Source organism: Varanus komodoensis, unplaced genomic scaffold, assembly GCF_004798865.1.
Source record: "Varanus komodoensis strain SLA01 unplaced genomic scaffold, ASM479886v1 scaffold4, whole genome shotgun sequence".
NCBI lineage: Eukaryota > Metazoa > Chordata > Lepidosauria > Squamata > Varanidae > Varanus > Varanus komodoensis.
In genome coordinates this window covers 38,004,707-38,024,674 of record NW_025335941.1, presented here as the reverse complement: position 1 = coordinate 38,024,674, position 19,968 = coordinate 38,004,707, and the positions used below count along the sequence as shown (strand labels likewise).

At 40.5% G+C, this 19,968-nt stretch overlaps 1 protein-coding gene across 2 annotated transcripts in view; it reads right to left on the bottom strand.

Annotated features, from left to right (window-relative positions):
* The window catches only part of GRAMD1C (GRAM domain containing 1C), a 48,083-nt gene extending 28,558 nt beyond the window's left edge, over positions 1-19,525 (bottom strand). For both annotated transcript variants that reach the window (XM_044442284.1, XM_044442285.1), the window contains exons 1-2: positions 19,437-19,525; positions 2,966-3,050 (exon numbers count right to left, since the gene is read on the bottom strand). In XM_044442284.1, the coding sequence (XP_044298219.1) occupies positions 2,966-3,050; positions 19,437-19,484 (133 nt within the window). In that variant the 5' untranslated portion in view covers positions 19,485-19,525. The remainder of the gene's footprint in view (positions 1-2,965; positions 3,051-19,436) is intronic.
* Positions 19,526-19,968: the final 443 nt, after the last annotated feature.

Sequence of the window (19,968 nt, the reverse complement as noted above, 5' to 3'; positions counted from 1 at the left end):
TGTGCATCATGGTGCTTTCTGATTGAGTGGAAAGTGGTGACATCATTAACTTATCTGCCCACTCCTTCCTGAACCAGTTTTTCAATGTTTTAATACTTAGTGTCAGACTTGACATAGTATTAAATGTGTGAATGCATGTAAATAAGTTAATGCTTTTATAATCAGCTGCCAGGGGATTAGAATCAGGACTGTGCTGCACAAGTGGGGGCTGAGGGTGGTAATCCTTTCACCCCTACACTGTAATCCAAGTAAAAATCATTCCCCTTTGACCAAACCTGCTATTCTCCCCAGGAGGAAAGCTGACCTTGACTCTAATGGTATCTTCCCTCCCAGAGCAGTTTACAGCCAGGCACTATAGACTTTCCACAGGAACATGATGGGGAGTGGGGAATTAAACTGAACTTGAGACATTTTCCATGCAAAGCAGTGTGTTGTGTCTTTTTCCAAGGCCTTATCTGGTTCCACAAAGATCTCTTCCATTATAGGCTGGCTTGGTTTACAAACAAGTTGAGCTCTCAAACCAAACTTTAACTCTACACTTCAGCTGTATAAAGTTATAGAATGATCCCTGTTTCCCTGTCATACATTGGCCGGCCACTGATGAAACTTGTGGATCAGAATATTTCCTTGAAAAGAGATTTTATTTTGCTAGGAAAAAATTGCTTTTGAAGCAAGTTAATCCAGCTGTTTAATGCATTCTTTAGATTTGGATAGGCTGCCTCATAGAAAAACCAAATTGCTTTGCTCACTTTACTACACCAATGCAAACAACAGATTAGAAATTCAGGATAAAGAGGATTTGTTTATTGCACATCATGCTAATTCTCTATCTGGGATGGGCTATTTTAAAACATCAGATAATGTTTATATTTCAATAAGGATTCTTTTTCATGGGGCCAAGATAGCTTGTTTCAGAAGCTGTGCCAAATACCCAAAGGGACAAGATGAATAAGCAAGTACTTGCTGAACACTCCAACAACAACAGAGAAAAAATCCAAAAGATTAAAGAGCACAATGTCTGCACAGCTCAGGTATGCAGACATAAAATGAAAGCACACCTGAATTAAACTTATTAAGGTATTTATTCTACAAATGCAAGTGAACTAAGAGGAAAAATTAAGAGTCTCTTTTCAATATCTGCTATATGCTTCTTGAAAATGGTTCAGCAATATGGCCTGGTTCAAAGGTCACAACAAACCATAGCTGTGACAAGAATGCACCACAGTGGACATGATACCCTCACATTAGAGCACCTCTTCATCAGTGGAGTAACACAAACACAAATATCAAGTACTGGAGGACAAATACCAAGTATTGCTTCCATAAACTTTTCATTAACATTGGTGAGGTCTAACTTCAATTGATGGGCATACTTTCCTACACCCTCTTCTGGTATACTTTCAATAGCAAGATTCTTTATGTATACAGTTACTATGCATGGAAATTTAAAAAAACTGCCTACAGGGTTGCAATCTTAAAAGAAAAATCCATAAACAATACTTGATAGACCCACTACTTGCAACTTTTTAGCACATAGCTCACCGTCACTGTTATATATATATAAGTGACAACAACAAATTATTATTCAGAGTCACACATGAGTCTGTCTGGTGTTGCGGGTGAGAAAGATGGTTGCTTTCGGCACTCATTCTCAAGGACTGCTGGCTGGGTTTCAGAAGGATCAGAATCAGGATGTGAAGCAGAACCTGGGCAAGTTCAAGAGTGTGGGCTGAGGCACTGAGATGAGAGAAACAGAGGCGCTCTCCCAAAGCCAGAATTCCCTCAGTGGGCATGCAGTCACTAGGAATAACCAGGATGTATAGCTGGCAGGGGAGGACCCTGAACAGGGGAGCTTCTCAGATGCAGACCAGGCAGCCTTGGTTCCTGACCCCACGAATGGCATCAGCAGAAGACGACAGACCAATTAGAGGATCAGTGTGCAGAAAGGATGAGTGCTTGCTTTCAGAAGGCCCCTCCCAAAGGGATGGGGCCCAGGCATGCTCATAAGGAGAGTTCCTGGAGGTGAATACCAGATTGTGTTCAACAAACCACTCTGTGCCTGCTCAGAGATTCATTCAGGGTGATTTGTGCTTCTGGTGAATAAAGTATGCTTTTCAGGGAAAATGGTCTGTGGCTTTTGAATGCACAGTCTAGCTCACAACATCCAGCAACTGAAAAATAGCTGTATTTGACTATTGTGTGTGTGGTGGTAGTTGTTGTTACATGTCACCAAGTTTTCCTTGACTAATGGTGACCCTATGAATGAATGCCCTCCAAAAAGTCCTGTCCTTGACAGTCTGCTCAGCTATTTATTGATTAGAGTTATATCCCATTTTTTAATTTTTAAAGAACTCAGAGCAGCTGACATAATTCTGCTCTTCCTTTCAATCTTATCCTCACAACAACAACCCTGTGAGGTAGGTTGGGCTGAGAGTGTATGATCAACCCAAAGTCACCCAGTTGGCTCCATGGCTGAGCAAGGACTAGAACTCAGATCACTTGAGTCCCAGTCCTGTGCTCTTAACTGCAACATCACATGGCTCTCTGAACTCAAAGCTGTGGAATCCTTTATAGAATCGACCCATCTTGTATTTGATCATCTTATTCTTCTCTAGCAGAACTGTTTTCTCCAGTGAGTCTTGCCTTCTCATGATATACCTGAAGGGCAACAGCTTCAGTTTAATTTTATTTAATTTGCTTCTAAAGATTTGATCTAGGACTAACTTGTTTGTCTGTCAATCCAGGGTATTTGCAAAGCTCTCCTCCATCACCATATTTTGAACAGAGCGATTTTCTTCAAGCTGACTTTTATGGTAATTTTCCTTTTTTGGTTCTAATCATGTTATTTTTGCCATTGTGTTTCCTCTGCCTGGAGGTTCAAGCTTAGTTTAAAATAAAAATAAAAGCTAACATTTTGAGGTTTTTCAATAAAGCCTGTCCATCTCATGAATGGATCTTCTCTTACCTACTACAAGACTTTCCAAATCTGGAATATGTGAGAACTGTCTCTTGAATTCCTCATTCCTGTATTTGTAAGTGGAGCTTGAGATCTACAGAAATGAAAGATTGCACAAAACACTTATTTACCAGAGAAGGCCTTGTAAAAAACAATTATAGGAATTAATCAACATAGATAACAGTATTTGTTCAAAGTGAACTTAACTATGCACTGTCCCATTAAGTATAACCCAGCTTTCCTCAGGCCCAACAGAAACCCTGTTGCATTACAAACCCCATATTAAGAGCTCTGCTGAATAATGTACTAGAACCCTATTAATAACCATTTTAGTTGCCAGTACGCTATATGCAATTTAAGTTCAACAGTCAAGATTCCACAGACAACAGAATAGGAAGTTACTGTATGATCTCACTATGTCTTTATGACTTACAGTATGAAGTTAATGTCTCAAATACATTAATTAAAATGTAAAACAACCAGATTCTGCTATGGGCATTTTGGCTTTTTTTCACAGTAGGAACATTCACAAGATTCAACTGCCATTATAACATTTAATGGATAGGTTGTTTGAATGGATGCATGCCAAAATATATTTCATACGATCAAATGAAAAATAAAAATTCTCAAATTATGTTTGTGGGACAGGTACCACTGTGGTTCTTTTCCCAAGCCGTAAAAGTAAGAGAAGATGACACAGGCTACACAGCAGAAACTGTATGGCAGTGCCAAAAAAAGGGTGTGGGGTTTTTTTCCTTTAGAGCAAGGCTTACGTGGAGTGGGGCATATACTTAAACAGAATCATGCTTCCAGAAGCCATAATTTTAGTAGCAAATTTGGCAGCACAGAAATGAAGGCATGGGGTGGTCTACAGGGTGAGAAGAAGTTGTCCACCCCGATCTATTAATTACTTTTTCTACATGAAACTTTTTACCTTGCCTTTTCCAAGGCTTCACCTTCCACATGCTTTGCAGGATCAACATTATATGTGTTTCTCTGTCTTTCCAGATGCTGCATTATGTGACCACTAGGTGGTGCCCTAACAGGATTATGCAAATACACCAGTGTTTCATGCCACCATTCACAGAAATCCCAGACTTTTCTAGATGGAAAAGAAAATGCTGCAATTGTTTTAAAGCACAGGAGGAGCCCTGAGGAAGAGGAAAATGTAAAGCATTCACAAACAACAGTGAGTGAGGAATCATGAACAAAAAATAAATATCTCATATAGAAATGTTCACAGAAAATGCACTGTTTTAATCTCTCCACCCATCAAAAAAGCCAGAGTCAGTTTCAACTGAACCCCATTACTGTGTGTAAATCTTTCCACACATTCCATCTTAAATTATTTGTTCCAAAGCCTTTTCTAGAAGAATTAGATTGTATGCTATGTTTTGGTATATATCTGGTATACCCAGATTTTCATCTTACTATTTTATAGCTTAAACAACAACAACAAAAGCTCTTACCTACTATCACCATGATTTTATTTTACATGGCTATTCATCCTGTTGTGTTCATTAGGACTTACTTTCTGTTAATTTTACTTAAACAGCCAAAAAGGCTTAAGGAATAGTTGAAAATACCTAAATAAAGCATTTTACAGCAATATTATACCAAATATTGCCAGTGTTACATGAGACATTGCACATTTTATGAATATGTGGGAAGAGCAATTCTATGACCTCCAGACAGCATCTGAAGGGCCACAGGATACTTCCCAGATCCAGTATTAGAGGCAACACTACAGCCTCAGTGGAGTAAATCGGAACTCCAGCCACTGCTCTCATGCCTGGAAGGATCACTCTGGCTGCCTCTCCAAAGCTGGGCATTTTATTGCAACCAGTACCCTTAAATCATGCAATTGAGGTAGCCATGAAATATAGTCCTGCCCATTGCTGCATATTCCTCCACCACATCACATTTCCCTGGAAATATTGAGGCAGATAAAAACCTCATGTCACATCATCATGGCCCACATTTTGCTACCACTTGTAAATCAGCATCCAATGAACTGGGAAAGGGCATGAAAATGTCAGATTACACACTTTTCATAGCCAAGCAGAGGCAGGCAGCCCCTTATCCTCCAGTTGTCTTGGAGTGTATGTACCCTAAGGCCGGACCATTAGTCATGCAGGGTCAGGCTGATGGAGTAAGCCAAGTCACTGGGGACATCAGGGAGACATCCGTGGAGAATTGTGTTGGCAGCAAGCATGCATCTCCCTCAATATATAATTAGGTGTTCAGTAACAGAACATAGAGTAAGGATGTGCCAATACTTGCTGCCCTCTAAAATGGAGGGAGGTTCCCACAGTGTATCCTCTGCTGCCACCTCCCCCTTGGCTCATTCTAAGATCCTGAAAGTTACCTGAAAGTCAGGACTAGGGAAGGTAATAGCAGATATGCATCAGGCCCCAGACCAATGTGTTTTTTGTAAAGAGACTACAGCTATTTCTGGCACAAAGCTAATGCCATGCATGCTATTTCCTCCAAGGAGAAGGTTCCTTCTGGCAGAAAGAGTGCACAGGATCAGTAATCTGAACCTTGGTATGAAAAGATGCTCTGCTACCATAAGGGCACTGCCCACCAGAGTGGCTACTTCACATCAGCTGAAAAAAGGGGGAAATATGCATATACTAATTTGTATGTGTACATGCAATATTACATTTTGATTTAAATGTAAATATTACATTTCAATTTAAATTATAATTTTGGCAGAATGTGGAGACTATGATCTGGGTAGCCGCTGTTCAGCTGCTAGCTCTCGATAGGCAACTGTTCTGCTGGTTAATTAGGACAGGACAACCCTTCTAACAGAGAATGCTTCTCTGTCAGCCCTTCAGATAGAAGACTGTGTTCTATAGAAGAGGACACGTGGCCACCTTGGCACCATTTCCCCTTTCTCATGCCCTAAGGCAAGGGTCTCCATTCTTTTGGCACCCTGGGCATATTAGTCAATTTGAGTGGTGGAAAGAGTGAGGCTAGAGGCTAGAAGGGGTGAGAAACAGCAGGGTAAAGGAGAGGAGAGAGAGGTCAGGCACTGGGGAAAACACCAAGATAATGGATGAGTAGGAGGGAAAGAGCAGGGCTGGAAAGGAAGAGGAAGAACAAGGCTAGGGAAAAATCTGTGTGGATGAAAGAAGACTGGAAACTGCCAGGAAGCAACTGTTTTCTCCTCTTCCTTCCCCCTAAACAACTGATCAGTGACAGGTTCAGGACCAGGAAGAAGAAACTGGTATTGTAACATTCTAGTTTCAAAATAAATAAATATATTTTTGGAGAGGGAAAAGAGCTGTGAGCTTTCCGAACACTATTGGAAGTCTCTATGGGTACCAGAGCACCCACAGGCTCTGCGTCGGGGACCCCTGCCTAAGGTAAGTTTCAAGGCTTTGGCATGGGAGATGGTGGCAGTGGCTTGCAGAATCAAGGCAAGTCCTGTTCCTAATCCTCACACAAGTAGCTGAGCAAGGGCATCTGTTTTTGCAAGCATCCCCCACTTCAGTGAATATGACACCTCTAAATCAGTGCACTTCTTTTCCATCAATTAGCATTCAACATATCTTTAAGAGGTTCTGCCAGAAAGCTCACTCCTACAAGTGTTTTTCTAGAGATCATCTTACAGAGATAAAGGACCTTACAGTGCAGATACAGGATTAAAATAAAGGGTGGGTTCAAATGGCATGCTAAACCCTGAGTTACCTCCCCATCCACAGCCATCCCCCACCACCCAGTTATCCTAGGAACTCTGTGGGAGCATCGAGAAAAGCATGGATGGAAGCTGTCAGCACTTTTGGAAACAGTCGACTGCCCCACACTCCTGTCCATGGGGTCAGAGTAGGATTGCTCTGCAACCACCAGCAGGGGTGAAGCACAGGGGGACATCAGCTCCCTCACACTGGCTTCTAGCCCTTTCTTGCCCCTTCATGGCCCGGGTGGCAGTGCTTGCTCCATTGACAGGTTTTCCAGAGAATCCTACAACATGCATAGTTTATAAGCCTCCCCTACTCTGGGAAGCATGGGGAGATTAGATGGTGCACTAAGCACCCCCCTCCCAAGCCCTGGAGGCTTAACATGCCATGCAAACCTAGTCAAAGAGAAATGCACAAGGAGTCATTATCTTTTAGAAAGAAATGAGAAAAACATCTACTGGAAGTTTCTTCAACACTGTATCCAGTTTAAGAAATAAAGTTCCCTTTAAAGTCAAAGAGAATTTCTTTCAGTGCTGCACCCTAATTGCTGTTGTGTAAAGTAAAGACATCTGCAAACACATTCAAACCAACACACATTACCCAGACCAAAACAGCAGTGCTAAAAAGTAAAACTCTGGGGAGTTATTTCAAAGCTCACATCACACAAACAAATTCTCTGGAGTCCTAGCACTGCTGTCAGACTGTGCCTCACATAGCAGTCTCTTTGGAAGCATATTAAAAATGATGTCTCTTTTCCATAAACTGAGTAAAGACTACCAGGTTTTCAAACAGGTAGGAAAACTCTTAGACTGAAAGAAAAGACAGTTTATTTTAATCCTTCTTAGCCCTCATTCTTAACCAAGGAAAAGATAGTAGACTGTGAAATATCCTCAATAAATCTTTTCTTCTGTGTCCAACAACTGATTTGCTTTCTTGTGTATAATCTACATGTTGCTTTTTCCAAGCCACAAAACTCTTTTAGTTAACCACATTAATCTTTTAATGCTAATGGAAGGACAATAAAGACATTTTGATACATCTGCCCACAACATTAACACGCCTTTAGACACTCAGATTCTGATTTCTTTAGTCCATTTCCCTTTGTTAGAAATTCCTTTATCACTGGGACTTTCAAAAGTTAATGTAGCCATGGGGGAGGTGTGTTGCAGAGGTTGTTGGGGGGGTGCTTCCCCCCCCCCAAACCCCTTCCATTTGCCATGCTGGGGTGTGGAAGGAATACTGTTTTTTTTCCTCCTGAAGACTATATAGCAGAAGATAACTGAAACTGGGATAATAGCAGAGAAAAGGGAGGTAACATAACCATGCAGCCTAGTCTTGAAAGGAAAATCCAGCAGAAGAATATAGGAATATGACCAAATATTCAGCCCTCAACAATAAAAGGTCACTCCTCAATGTGACCTACAGTCTTCTGAAATGTGGGCATCCTTCACCAGACTAAAGCAACTGCCAACACAAAGTCTTAAAGCTCTTGTAATAGGAAGCTGTTAATTGCAGGAACTAGTTTCAGTTTTGTCACAGCACGGAAGTCTGAGGTCACCCAAGAGCTTTTCCTTTCCTGCTTCCCACTACATAGCCTCTAAGTCTAAGTGATACTGTGCTATGGCAGAATAATTGAAACGCACAAGTAGAAACTCTCAGAAGTAAGAGCTCATTTCCTGCTTTCAAAAAAAAAAGGGGGGGGGAACACAAAGAAAAAGAAAAAGGGAAAACTTGGGAAAGTGCTCTGAAAGAGCAGAAACAAAACTAGAGGATCACAATATTATCTCAAGAACTCATAAAGAACCACAAATCCAAGTGCATAATAAACATATTGTGTAGACAAGCTCTTCTTTTCAAAATGTAATCATAATATGATGTGCAGTTTTTTTGATCCTTTAATTTATGCATGTCTCTGCTCTATTCTCCTGTACAGATACTGCAAATGAATTTAGCTGTTGAGAAGAGAATGATCCTCCAAATATTTTTCTGGCATTTCTTAAGTCAGCAAAAAGAAAATGGGACTTCACTTACATTTGGTAAGAGCAGAACTAGAGGTGACAATGAAGAAAAACCAGGGTTCTTCTATCCATATTCCTCCATCATGACACTAATGTCAGTATAGAATACTGGTTAGTGTATCAGACTGAGACCCAGGTTCTAGCCTTCACTCAGCCATAAAGCTCACTTATTTGATGTCTGGCCAGTTACAGACTCTCAACCAAACCTACTTTACAAGGTTGTTGGGAAGATAAAAATGAAGGAGGAGGAAGAGATTTGTGAAAGCTGCCCTAGGTTCCTTCCAGGGGAAAAGGTGGCATACAGATATAATAAAGATATCTGATTGATTGATGCATGTATGCATGGCAAATCAGAAATTAGTATCAGAATGCAAAGCCAATGCACTCCTGCAAATACTCTGAGCTTCTCCTCACCTGCTGTAGTAGGCCTGGAAACGCAGTAGTCAACTCAGCTAAGGAAAAAAGGCTGGGAAAGGGGAGGCATCTTCAGGGAAAGTCTGGCAACACAGAAGAGGCCAAGCACCCCATCTTTCCTGATACAGTCCTCTTATCTTTACACTGATACAGCCCAGTCAGAACCTCCCATATTCTGATCATACTGGGGGAATATTGAGATCCCATGAGATAGCAGTTACTTCTGTTCTCAGCAATGATCCTAAGCAATCTAATACTACCTACTACAAGTTATCATCAGGATTCTAGTCACAAGGAGATGCCATTCTGACTCTTCCCCAGTGGCTTTTCTAAGAGCAACTCTCTAGCAACTTTGGGCAGAGTCTCCTTGCTATACATAGAATAGTAGAGTTGGAGGGGGCCATGAAGGCCATTGGGTCCTGTTGCAAGACACCAAGTTACACCATCCCACTCAGATGGCTGTCCAGTTTCTTTCTGAATGTCTCTAGTGTGAGAGAGCCCATCACCTCTCTAGGCAGCTGGTCTTTTGTCCAGCCTCCCTCTTACTTGTAGAGGCTGAAGGAGAAAGATGTCAGAAACATTTCAGATTAACTGTGCAACATATGGGCACGTAAGAGTCTTTGCCTTCGGACAGACCTGTGTGTTACCAGGAAGAATCTTCCCAGTAGGATCAAATTAACTAACATAGTGGCACATTCATGTTTCCTCACTAATTCTCTTTATAAGGTGCAGGTTGATGGAAGACAGTGATGGTCAGAAAACCGTCTCACCTCTTCATAGGTCAAGGAAAAGAGAACAACAAGAATCTGTGCTGCATGGTTGGCTATACTAGAAATTTTGGCTCTACTTTGTTGAATTACCTTTAGAAATTGCCTATATAATACGAAGCCAAGAAGAAGGAAGGAGAGGAAGGAAAGTATACATCTCATATTAAAAGACAGTGATATCTGAAGGACTGCCTTTTCCTGTACAAGTCTGCTTGCTTATTAAGATTTTCTCCTGCATATTCCAACAACCTTATTTGGTTGGGAGCAAAAAGAAAGAGCAGCTACATCTACATGCTGGAACTCGCAAGGGTAGCTCACCTTCTAGTCCCAGTAATAGTTATTCAATTATTTATTTATTATATGTATATTCTGTCTTTTCTTTTTTCAAGGAACTCAAAACAGCTTACTTATTAAATTTATATCCCTCTTTCCCCCCAAAAAACTCAAAGCTGCTTACATCATTCTCTGCCTGCAATCTTATCTGCACAACAATCTTGTGAGGTATAGGTTGGGCTGAGAGTCTGTAAGTAGCCCAAAGTCACCCAGTTGGCCCCATGGCTGAGCAGGGATTAAAACCCAGAGTCTTAACCACTATACCACACTGCCTCTCTACACAAGCTTACACAATTCTCTTCTCAATCTTATCCTCGGAACAGCCCTGTGAGGTAGAGAGTCTGTGAATGTTCTAAAGCCACCCAGTGAGTTTCATGCCCAAGTGGGGACTAGAACAGGGGATCTCCTAGATCCCAGTCCAATGCTGTAACCACACCAAAACATGGGTATAAAGACAATATTCTGAAGCAATGTAAAGGCTGCAAAGTCAAAAGAAGTGCCAGAATGCATTTAGCAAAAGACTCCTTTGTAGGAAAGAGAGAGATATTTATGGACCTCTATAATTTGCCTTGGAGACAATTTGTTCATGTATTAGCTGCACCAGGGACTGGACCCACTTCTCCCAAAATACAGTATTCCACAACGGATGTGTCATACTCTGAATCTGTACTAAAAGAGATGGGTTTGGAAATCTTAGTTGAAATACTGTTGGGAAAGTTCAGATAAATCCTGGTAGAAAAAGGTTGCTTAGATGTGCCTTTGTGTTATAAAATCAAACCTACACCTCTTTCTGAGAAAGCAGCAGAATTTCAAGCCAGGTTACTGTTCAGCATTGCTCTTGCCTTAAGAAGATGGAATTCTTAGCTGGACTGAGAAGCTGCTGTAGGCTAACACTATCAGTGGTGAGATTTGTTTCTCAATGGACCCATTTAATCATCAAGTTCCACAGAGCCAAGTGCCTGGACAGTGTAGTTGTCAAACCAGTTTTCCTGAATGGTTCCTCAATCAGACATATTTGCATGTTTAAACAGACACAGAGGCTGATCCAGACTGCAAAGAAATCTACTGGATTGACATGTCAATAAAGCAATCAGTAATATTTTCCATATTATTGTTACCAGTATTTCTGATCGCTTTAGAACATTATGTCATGCCTAAAGACATCAAGATGCTTTTGTACTAACATTATCTAGAAACTTAAAACTCTGTATTGGTGTATGTGACTAGCAGGTTATAAAAGTGTCTGTACATGGGCTGTGATTTTGTAGTTGTATTTGTCTCTACCTGGGGACATGCCATTGTTAGTTACTACAGAAACTGGGGCACCGATCTTATAAAGCCGCAAATGTCTAGATATGTAGACCTTCCCCATGAGTCCGAGTGTTCACTCCTTGCAAATTGTAAAGCGAGAGTCTGTCAATACCAAGGCCAAGAGTTTTGAGAGAAACCTGCATAGTTACACATCAAGCTAGCATGATGAGTCACCCTTGCAAAACTGGAAGGTCATGGGCCAGCAGCTGGATGAGTGACCCCATGTGGAAGCAGAGCACAGGGTTGGACTTATAGGCCCCTTCCACCTCTACTTCTATTATATACTATTATATCCTAAGTCAAGTGGCTAATGAAAGCTAGACCACCTCTGCTTCAGGTGAAGAAATTGTGGAACAAGAAGAGTCAGAAGGTGGGGGACATAATTTAACCAATTTTGTCCTTTAATACCAGATCAAGTGAGCTAGCCAAAACAAGCAATTGCCTATGGGAGGATTGGGGTGGATTTAGTTTGGAATCAATCTCTCATTGGCTAGTGCATTAAATTGATAGATATTTCTTGCAAATGACTTTTAGCTTTATATCATAAAGCCAGTTCTGGCTGATCTGCTTTAACATAACAAAAGGCTGTAGCTAGAAGTCTACAAGAAAGGCTGTCAACAGCTGCCTTCTCATATGCTAACTGAAAGTGGCAAGAGTTCCAGCCAGGTAAGTATTTCTCATACTGCCCAGTTATTTAAATAAACAAATTCTTCCAGACAAACAAAGCAAACTTTCTCCAGTTACTCAAATGAAAATGTGGAAAAAGGACACAGTATGGATATTTAAACATGAGACATTATTCAATATGGAATGTGTCTAGTATAGTATAATACATTTAAATAATGTCTATGTCTATATCTTATTCTACCTTTATGGCTAGCTCCTATTTAAGGTCTTAACTACATTTATATGAACTTAGCAATCATTTCTCACCTGTTTAGAAGGAGACAGAAGGCATCTGAAAATAGCCTTTTAAACATGACTCATTTGCCTTAAGGCACAATGCTGTACATTAGTAGGACTGGTGTGATGACACGGTGGTCATGCTTCCTCTGGGATATAATCATATGCAAGATCTCCTAATTTATTCCACCCTCTTGATTTGCAAAGTAATTTACATAAAGCTGATCAACTTACAAAGGCATGGTATGCCATCTCCTAAGTTAGAAGGGGTGAACAGTCTGCTGATCAAATTCGCAGACGACACTAAAACTGGAGCAGTGGCCACAACTGAGGAGCAGGTACTCCAGATCCAAAAGGATCTGGACAGACTGTGGAAATGGGCAGGAGACAACTGGATGGCGTTCAATGTGGGTAAGTGCAAGGTCTTGCACTTGGGGCATAGGAATAGCTGTCATAAGTACAGGTTAGGTGATAAGTGGCTGGAGAGCAGCACTTGTGAAAGGGACTTCAGGGTACTGGTTGACTGCAGGCTAAACATGAGTCAGCAGTGTGATGCGGTGGTCAAGAGGGTGAACGCCACCCTTGGTTGCATAGCCAGAAGTGTGGCTTCTAGATCAAGAGAGGTATTACTACCACTCTACACGACTCTAGTGCGCCCACAACTGGAGTATTGTGTTCAGTTTTGGGCCCCTCATTACAGAAAGGATATAGCCAGGTTGGAGACGGTGCAGCGTAGGGCCACAAGGTTGGTGGCCGGTTTGCAGGGGATGCCGTATGAGGCGAGACTGAGAGAACTTGGTCTCTTCAGCCTGAAGAAGAGGAGACTCAGAGGGGATATGTTGGCGACATACAGGTATGTGAGGGGATGTCACATGGAGATGGGTAGAGACCTGTTCTCCCCTGCAGAGGAAGGCAGAACGCGCTCCAACGGAGCAAAGCTCAGGGAGCCAAGGTTTCGTTTGGATTCCAGGAAGCACTTCCTGACAATCAGGACCCCGAGGGTGTGGAATGGGCTTCCACCAGAGGTCGTTGAGGCCCCATCGGTGCGGGTGTTCAAGGATAGGCTGGATGTCCACATGGTGGGCATGTCATGAGTGGAGCCAGCTGGTGCCAGAGGTCAGACTAGATGGCCCGGGAGACCCCTTCTGACTCGCTCTGTTTTCTATGTTTCTAAGTTACACTTTGTTATCTTTTAAATGAATGAATTACTTAAAATATGTTTTTGCACAAATAAATGTTCAATTTTTAAAAGATATGTAAGCTGAAGAAACTGCTTATTTTATTAAAAGAACTAGAAGCCAACAAGTTCCATGCAATTTTGTAAGCCAGATCTGAACTCTGGATTTCTAGAAATGTTCATCTTCAAAATCTTGTCACATAACTAACAGAAGCAATTGTCTACCAATAGCAGAACTGGAAGAAAGCAAGCGTCATTGCATATGCTCCAGCAGTGCTACAAGGTGGAATTTGTAAGCTGTGTTAACCATGCAGAGAGCCTCAGCTATTGGGTGGCATAAAAATGAAAAAAGAAAAAAGAAAAAAAAATACTGGAAGGCATACCACAGTAAAATCCCATACTTGCAACTTTTAAACATCTTGGATTGCCAGGTTTCCTCCTTCTGATACTGAACAGGCATTTCCATGTGCACATGTTTCCAATTTAAACATTACACCTATGCAGAGACAGTCTGTGGGACAAGAATTCAGGGTTGGAAGGTGCAGTTTGGCTCCCTTGACTCAAGGAAAAATATAATCTGATCCAGGTCACTATTGTCTTACAATCTGTTAGAAGTATGCTTTACCCATGACTACTGGAAAGTAGCTCCTCTCCATTACTACCTGGATCAAATGTATTAAAAACGGAATAACTGTTTATTGTTCAGTCACAGTTCTCTGGGCTCCTTCTAATAACCACACATCATTATAATTGCTAAACATTTTATATGACGATTAATGTAAACATACAGCAATCCTCAAATAATCAAACATACGTACTTATAATTGACATCATAGCTGAATTAGAAAGTGACTATGGATAGGTAAGTGGAACAGTCCGTATCCAGAATTGCAACCTGAGCTGAGAACTAGGCCTTAAGACACCCTGACAAAGTAAGTTCCAATGGCTAATTCTGTGCTGGTTAAACTTTTTAAAACTATATTAGTAATTTCATAGATTCTGTGTGAGTCTGTGTGTTTGTGTGAAAAGAGAGATCTTATTTAGAATAACAAAAGAAAGGTAAAGATCTTGATGTTAAAGGTACCACAAGTTCTCTAGTTCTGGATATCCACTCTCAAAAAGGAACAATAAAATGGCAAAAGGCATCATGCAGTTCTTCAGTCTGCACTCTGTCCTCATCTTCTCTTATTCCTCTTTTTGACAGTTCTTTTCTGAACATCACTTTGGAGAACAGAAGCGCAGCTGCAACTATCCCAGACTCACAGAAACCATGTCGTACTAAACAACCACACTTTTTGTACAGACTTTACAAAATGGCAGTAACAACTATGCTGAGTATTATGACTTTTAACAAGATCATAATTTTACATCTTGGAAGATTTCAAAAGCCTACCTTGAAAAGATCAGCATCCTCTGTGATCAAATAAGCACAAGTCCACTGGAAGCCTGGTTTCACAGTAAATGCATCATTGTATGGAGCTGAGGGATGCAGTGGCAGTCAAGTCAATGTCTAGAGGAATTGTCCAGTGAGTCAAGGCAAGGTGGGATTGGGGGCTCTATTAAACTAAACAGCAGAATTCATGGGAAGAGCTGTGCTTATCTTTAGATGCCTGATCATGTTTTGAAGAGTGTTAAAAGTCAACTACTTATATTTAAAAAATACCGACAATGATTATTGTATTGCTCACGTGTTTGTTATGAATCAAGATGCAGCGGTTAAGTACTCATTAGCATATGATGACAAAACATGACAGATCACTGCAATTACAGTGAGCTGCCATGCTTAACATTTTAGCTGAAGAATGTAAGCACCTGATTTGGCTCATGCCAAGCCATTTCCCATAGCTGCTTCTTTCTTGACGGTATGCAATTATTTTGTGATCATACTGGCTGTGAACTATACTAAGCACAAGAGAGATGATCTGTTAGTATCTATCTCTCTTCCAGATGACACATGCATTTAGAGAGGAGCAGGAGAAATAATAGCCACAGAGCATCTGCATCCATATGGCCAATCTGGATACTGTTTAAAACTTTACGAGACCACTGCAGGTGTGTATAAAATCTGTCACACAACTCTTATTTCCCACCATGATGACCAGTGATTCAACGTGTGTCCACAAGGTTTTTTTTTATTATTGGCCCACATTCACCTATGCTAATATTTTGTTGCTGAACATCTGAAAGCAGTTCTTACTAGTCCACAGGCAACCAGATTAGGGTAACTGTGTACCCTGCTTTACAGAGGAGAGTCCTCCACTTGAAGGGCTGTCCAGTACAACTGCAGTTTAAGGATAAAGAACCATATGAAGAGAGTGCAGGGGCTTTGGATTGTCCATCAACAGTTCAGCACCTTAACGACAGTCTGAGCAGGCATACAGGTCATCATCTTCACCACTCTAGTGAGATGTATTATAATTATCATAATTTAAATAGAAATACAAAAATCAATGTGCATCTGTATAAATAGATTAGCATGTCATGTGAAGATTTTATGCAAATTGGTGTCCTCTTTTGAGGCAATGCATGTTCTCTTTCTTGACAATTTATAAGTGGCTACCCTCAGTTGAATGAGTATTTATACATCTGAATATAGCAATCCCCACATGACACATAATGACTTTTCTATGGTTGTTAAGCTCTCAGCATGAATGGGATCAATCTTGCAGGTATCTAGCTCTCAGCTACTATACCCACTTATTCAAATGCCAACCTGAACCTATTCACCCTCGAAATGGAATTCTGGTCTTGGATATAAGCATAAAATTTATATTATGGAACTCCACACTGTTCTTCTCTTAAGTAATGCTAATTAATTTAGTTATGTTTTCCCCTTTCCCATGAAGTCTAAACCAGTAGCCGTAGGAAACTCAGTGACAAGCTGAGTTCTCTTCCCAACATGGGCTCAACCACAACAATAATAATAAAAAGGTCTCCAGAGGTGCAATTACAGCTTCATGGAAATCTTTGCAGCCACAGTTGACCCAACTAAGACTTAATTAACAAACTGATGTCCCTGTCTGTCTACATCATTATGCAGGTAAGCTGAAAACAATATCCTCTAAAAAGTCTCTTCCTGGTATTTGGTTTCTATTATGGGCAAATATGCAGAAATGAAACTTAAACCTTAGTTCTTTCTTCCAAATTTGCACATGTGGAGGCAATTTAATTAGAATAAAATCACAGAAACAGTCAAATTCTATGCACATTAACTCAGAGTTCAGTCCATCCCACCATGTTCAATGGGGTGATTCTCCAGTAAGTGTGTTTAGGATTGCTGTCACACATTTTGCCTAACACTGACAAATTCAAGACTACACCAGAATTGCACAGAAGCATGAATGAATAACTTTGCTATCTTCCAGAATAAGATTCATATGCATGGCATAATATATGACATTCTACTCTTAAGTCACTGTATTACTGCTTGGGACGGCAGCATGATATTGAGGAACAAGCACGATCTATAGCATACTTCATCAGCTTAATTCATTTAACTTCTGACTCAGATTTCCCATGCCCAGCATATGATCAATAATTCAAAAATGTAATCAAGGACAACTCAGAAAATGCTTCCATGCCTGAAGCAACCAAGAAGATTCCAGCATTTTACACTGACAGGTAGAACTATTTTTAATATGGAGAGATTTTAGCTAGCTTGTAAACTGAAAGTACTTGGAAAGTATTATATTTTGGGCAAACAAAATGAGATGGCCTCAATCTCAAGGATTATCAAATTGCTTTATCAAACGACTATCAATCATTTTAAGATTTTCTAACATATTAATAACAGGCATGAGGAAGGCATTCCAGATGGGACCCTATAGAGGAATGGGGTTGTAACTCTTTCCTCCCTTCCATGGTCCCAGCTGGATCAGCTGCACCTGCAAACAGTAGTTGGATTTGACTGGGACTGCAGTTAGACAGAGGCAGAGGTAAAATCCTCTGAGGGTGCAGATATAGATGAGGCCACCACACCTATTTAAGTAATGAATAAAGGCATCACCCAGGGAAATACTCCATTATCCTCATGTGCCATCAAGATGGCTGGTAAACATGGGAGAGGCTCTGGAGGATGACAACATCCAGAAAAGGACCTTCAAAGTTGTGTCAGTGAGGGATTACCAAGTGCTCCAGTGCACTGTATATTATATTTTAATTGTTTCATTTTATGTATGTTACTTATAAATAAAAAGTACCAATGGCCACCCAGAGAGCATGATGCTAACAGATGGCTTCCAAATAAATTCAATAAATAAATATTTAGGGAACCCCTTACAAAACTACTGCTAAATGCATGGATGGTATCATGATTAGTTATTCTTCACAGATGGTGGTTGGATTCAGACCTAGTCCTGGTAAGAAAAGACCCACTCGTTTCAGTGTGTCTACTCAAAGTGTAAGAAAGTCTTGGTCCTGCACTTTGTGTCTTGATCAGCAGCAACTGCTGCTTAGGCACAGTGTTAGAGCACTGGAATGTCCTTTTCAGCCTTCCACATTTCTGTTGCTTTAAAATGAACTTATAACCCATGCAGGAAATTGTCACATTTCTAGTTCCAAATGCTTTTCTAGATTTCTTTGATGTATATTATCAATTTTACATTTTTAATTCTTCTTTTTACAATAAGATAAAACATTTTAAAGAAGCATACAGATCTTAATAAGTTCACAGTCAAATTATTTAAGAGGCTCAAAGAATGGAAAATTAAATACCAAGAGGAGAGCAACATTGAGTTCCTATCTCACTACGGCTTGTTCAGAATACAGGTATAGAGGCATCTCTTTAAAACAGTGAACTCTTTTTTTGAGCATGCATCATTGTGTAGCATCATCTATACATAAGACAGAGATATTAGCTGCAACAAGGAAATCCTACTGTTTGCTGAAGAACCAAAGACAGACAGACAGACAGACAGAGACTGACTGACTGACTGACAGACAAATGTGGGGAAAATACCCCAACAACTCAATGAGGACTGGGTGTGATCTGTTTCCACAAAATTTTGACTGTCTGTTGGAGGGAGAAAAAAAAAAACCGGAGGATGGAGAATTGAATGGAGTAGCCTAACAAAGGGCAGAGCTGGCTGGCAGGCAGGCACCTGAAGAGGACCACTCTGCACTGCAATATTCTGTTGTCGATTCTGCTTACACTTGCTCTGAATGTGGACATTTTATGTAGTCAACAAAACAAATAGCCATCGGAAGATACCACAAATTTGTTAAACCCCCTTGAAAGCTATCTGAGCTAGTAGCTATCACCACATCTTGTAGCAGTGAGCCCAGTAAATTATGCATTGGGCTTACTCTGTTCCCAATCAGTTTCATGGATGATCCAGAGTTCTAATATAACAAGAGATCTCTCTCTTGCCCACCTTCTCTACACTAAACATAGCTTTAACACTTGTCATCATGCCCTGCTCACTTGTAGTTTTTCTCAACGAAAAAGCCCCAAACACTTTTGCTAATTAGTGTATGGAGCTTTTTAGTTGGAAAAAAATGAGAAGCTTTAACATGTGAGCAAATGCCAGGTTAAAGCAAACAACTAAACCAGAATAACCAAACAGGAAAAAAGCCCTATGACTGAACAGCCTGTCCATCAGATAATGCTACAGATAATGGGAGATACAGTCCAACATAGCCAGAGGGTACCAAGCTAAAGTAGGTGCTTCTCCTTTCTCCACTCCTGCTAGTGATTCAGCATGAAATATATCAGTGATATCACTTCTTTGAAACTCAACACACACATAGTAAGAAATGCAAATTTCCCAAAGCACTGCAGAGCACTGACTTAATTAACCTGCTATAGAATGCATATGTCCTTGAATAAAAATCACTCATGTAAAACAAAAGAAAAATCAATATAGCTACCCAAAAGCCCCAGTCTGAACTCCAGTTATATAAAGAGGGAGCTTGCATTTTCTCCGTGGGCACACGAAGGTTCTCCTCAGAGTCCACCAGTAATTGGCTGATGAGGCCATGATCTACTTCATGCAGCGCCTGTAAACAAAGAGTAGAGTGTGTTGCTTAATAATGAAATGCAAGTTTTGCTAGAACAATATTTATAAGCATTTTGCAGTGTTTCTAGTTAAGCCACTTAGGTTCTGGCTAAGTCATGAGGAACAAGGAAGGAACATTTTGAATCTACTTAATTTTAATTAGGTCATAGCATTTAAGAGCCTTTCACCTTGGTCATTTTATTGCATAATGTGAAGCCCTCCAATGAACAAGTTTCGGAGAATCTCCATTTGGGAGCCTGATGAATCAACATTTTGCAGGCTATATATTTCTTGTGTATACTAGATAAATATTATTATTACATTACACGCATAGCTGTTTTTTCCTTTCTCATGAGGAACCCAGGGAAACTTACATAGTCCTCCATTCCATTTTATCATCACAA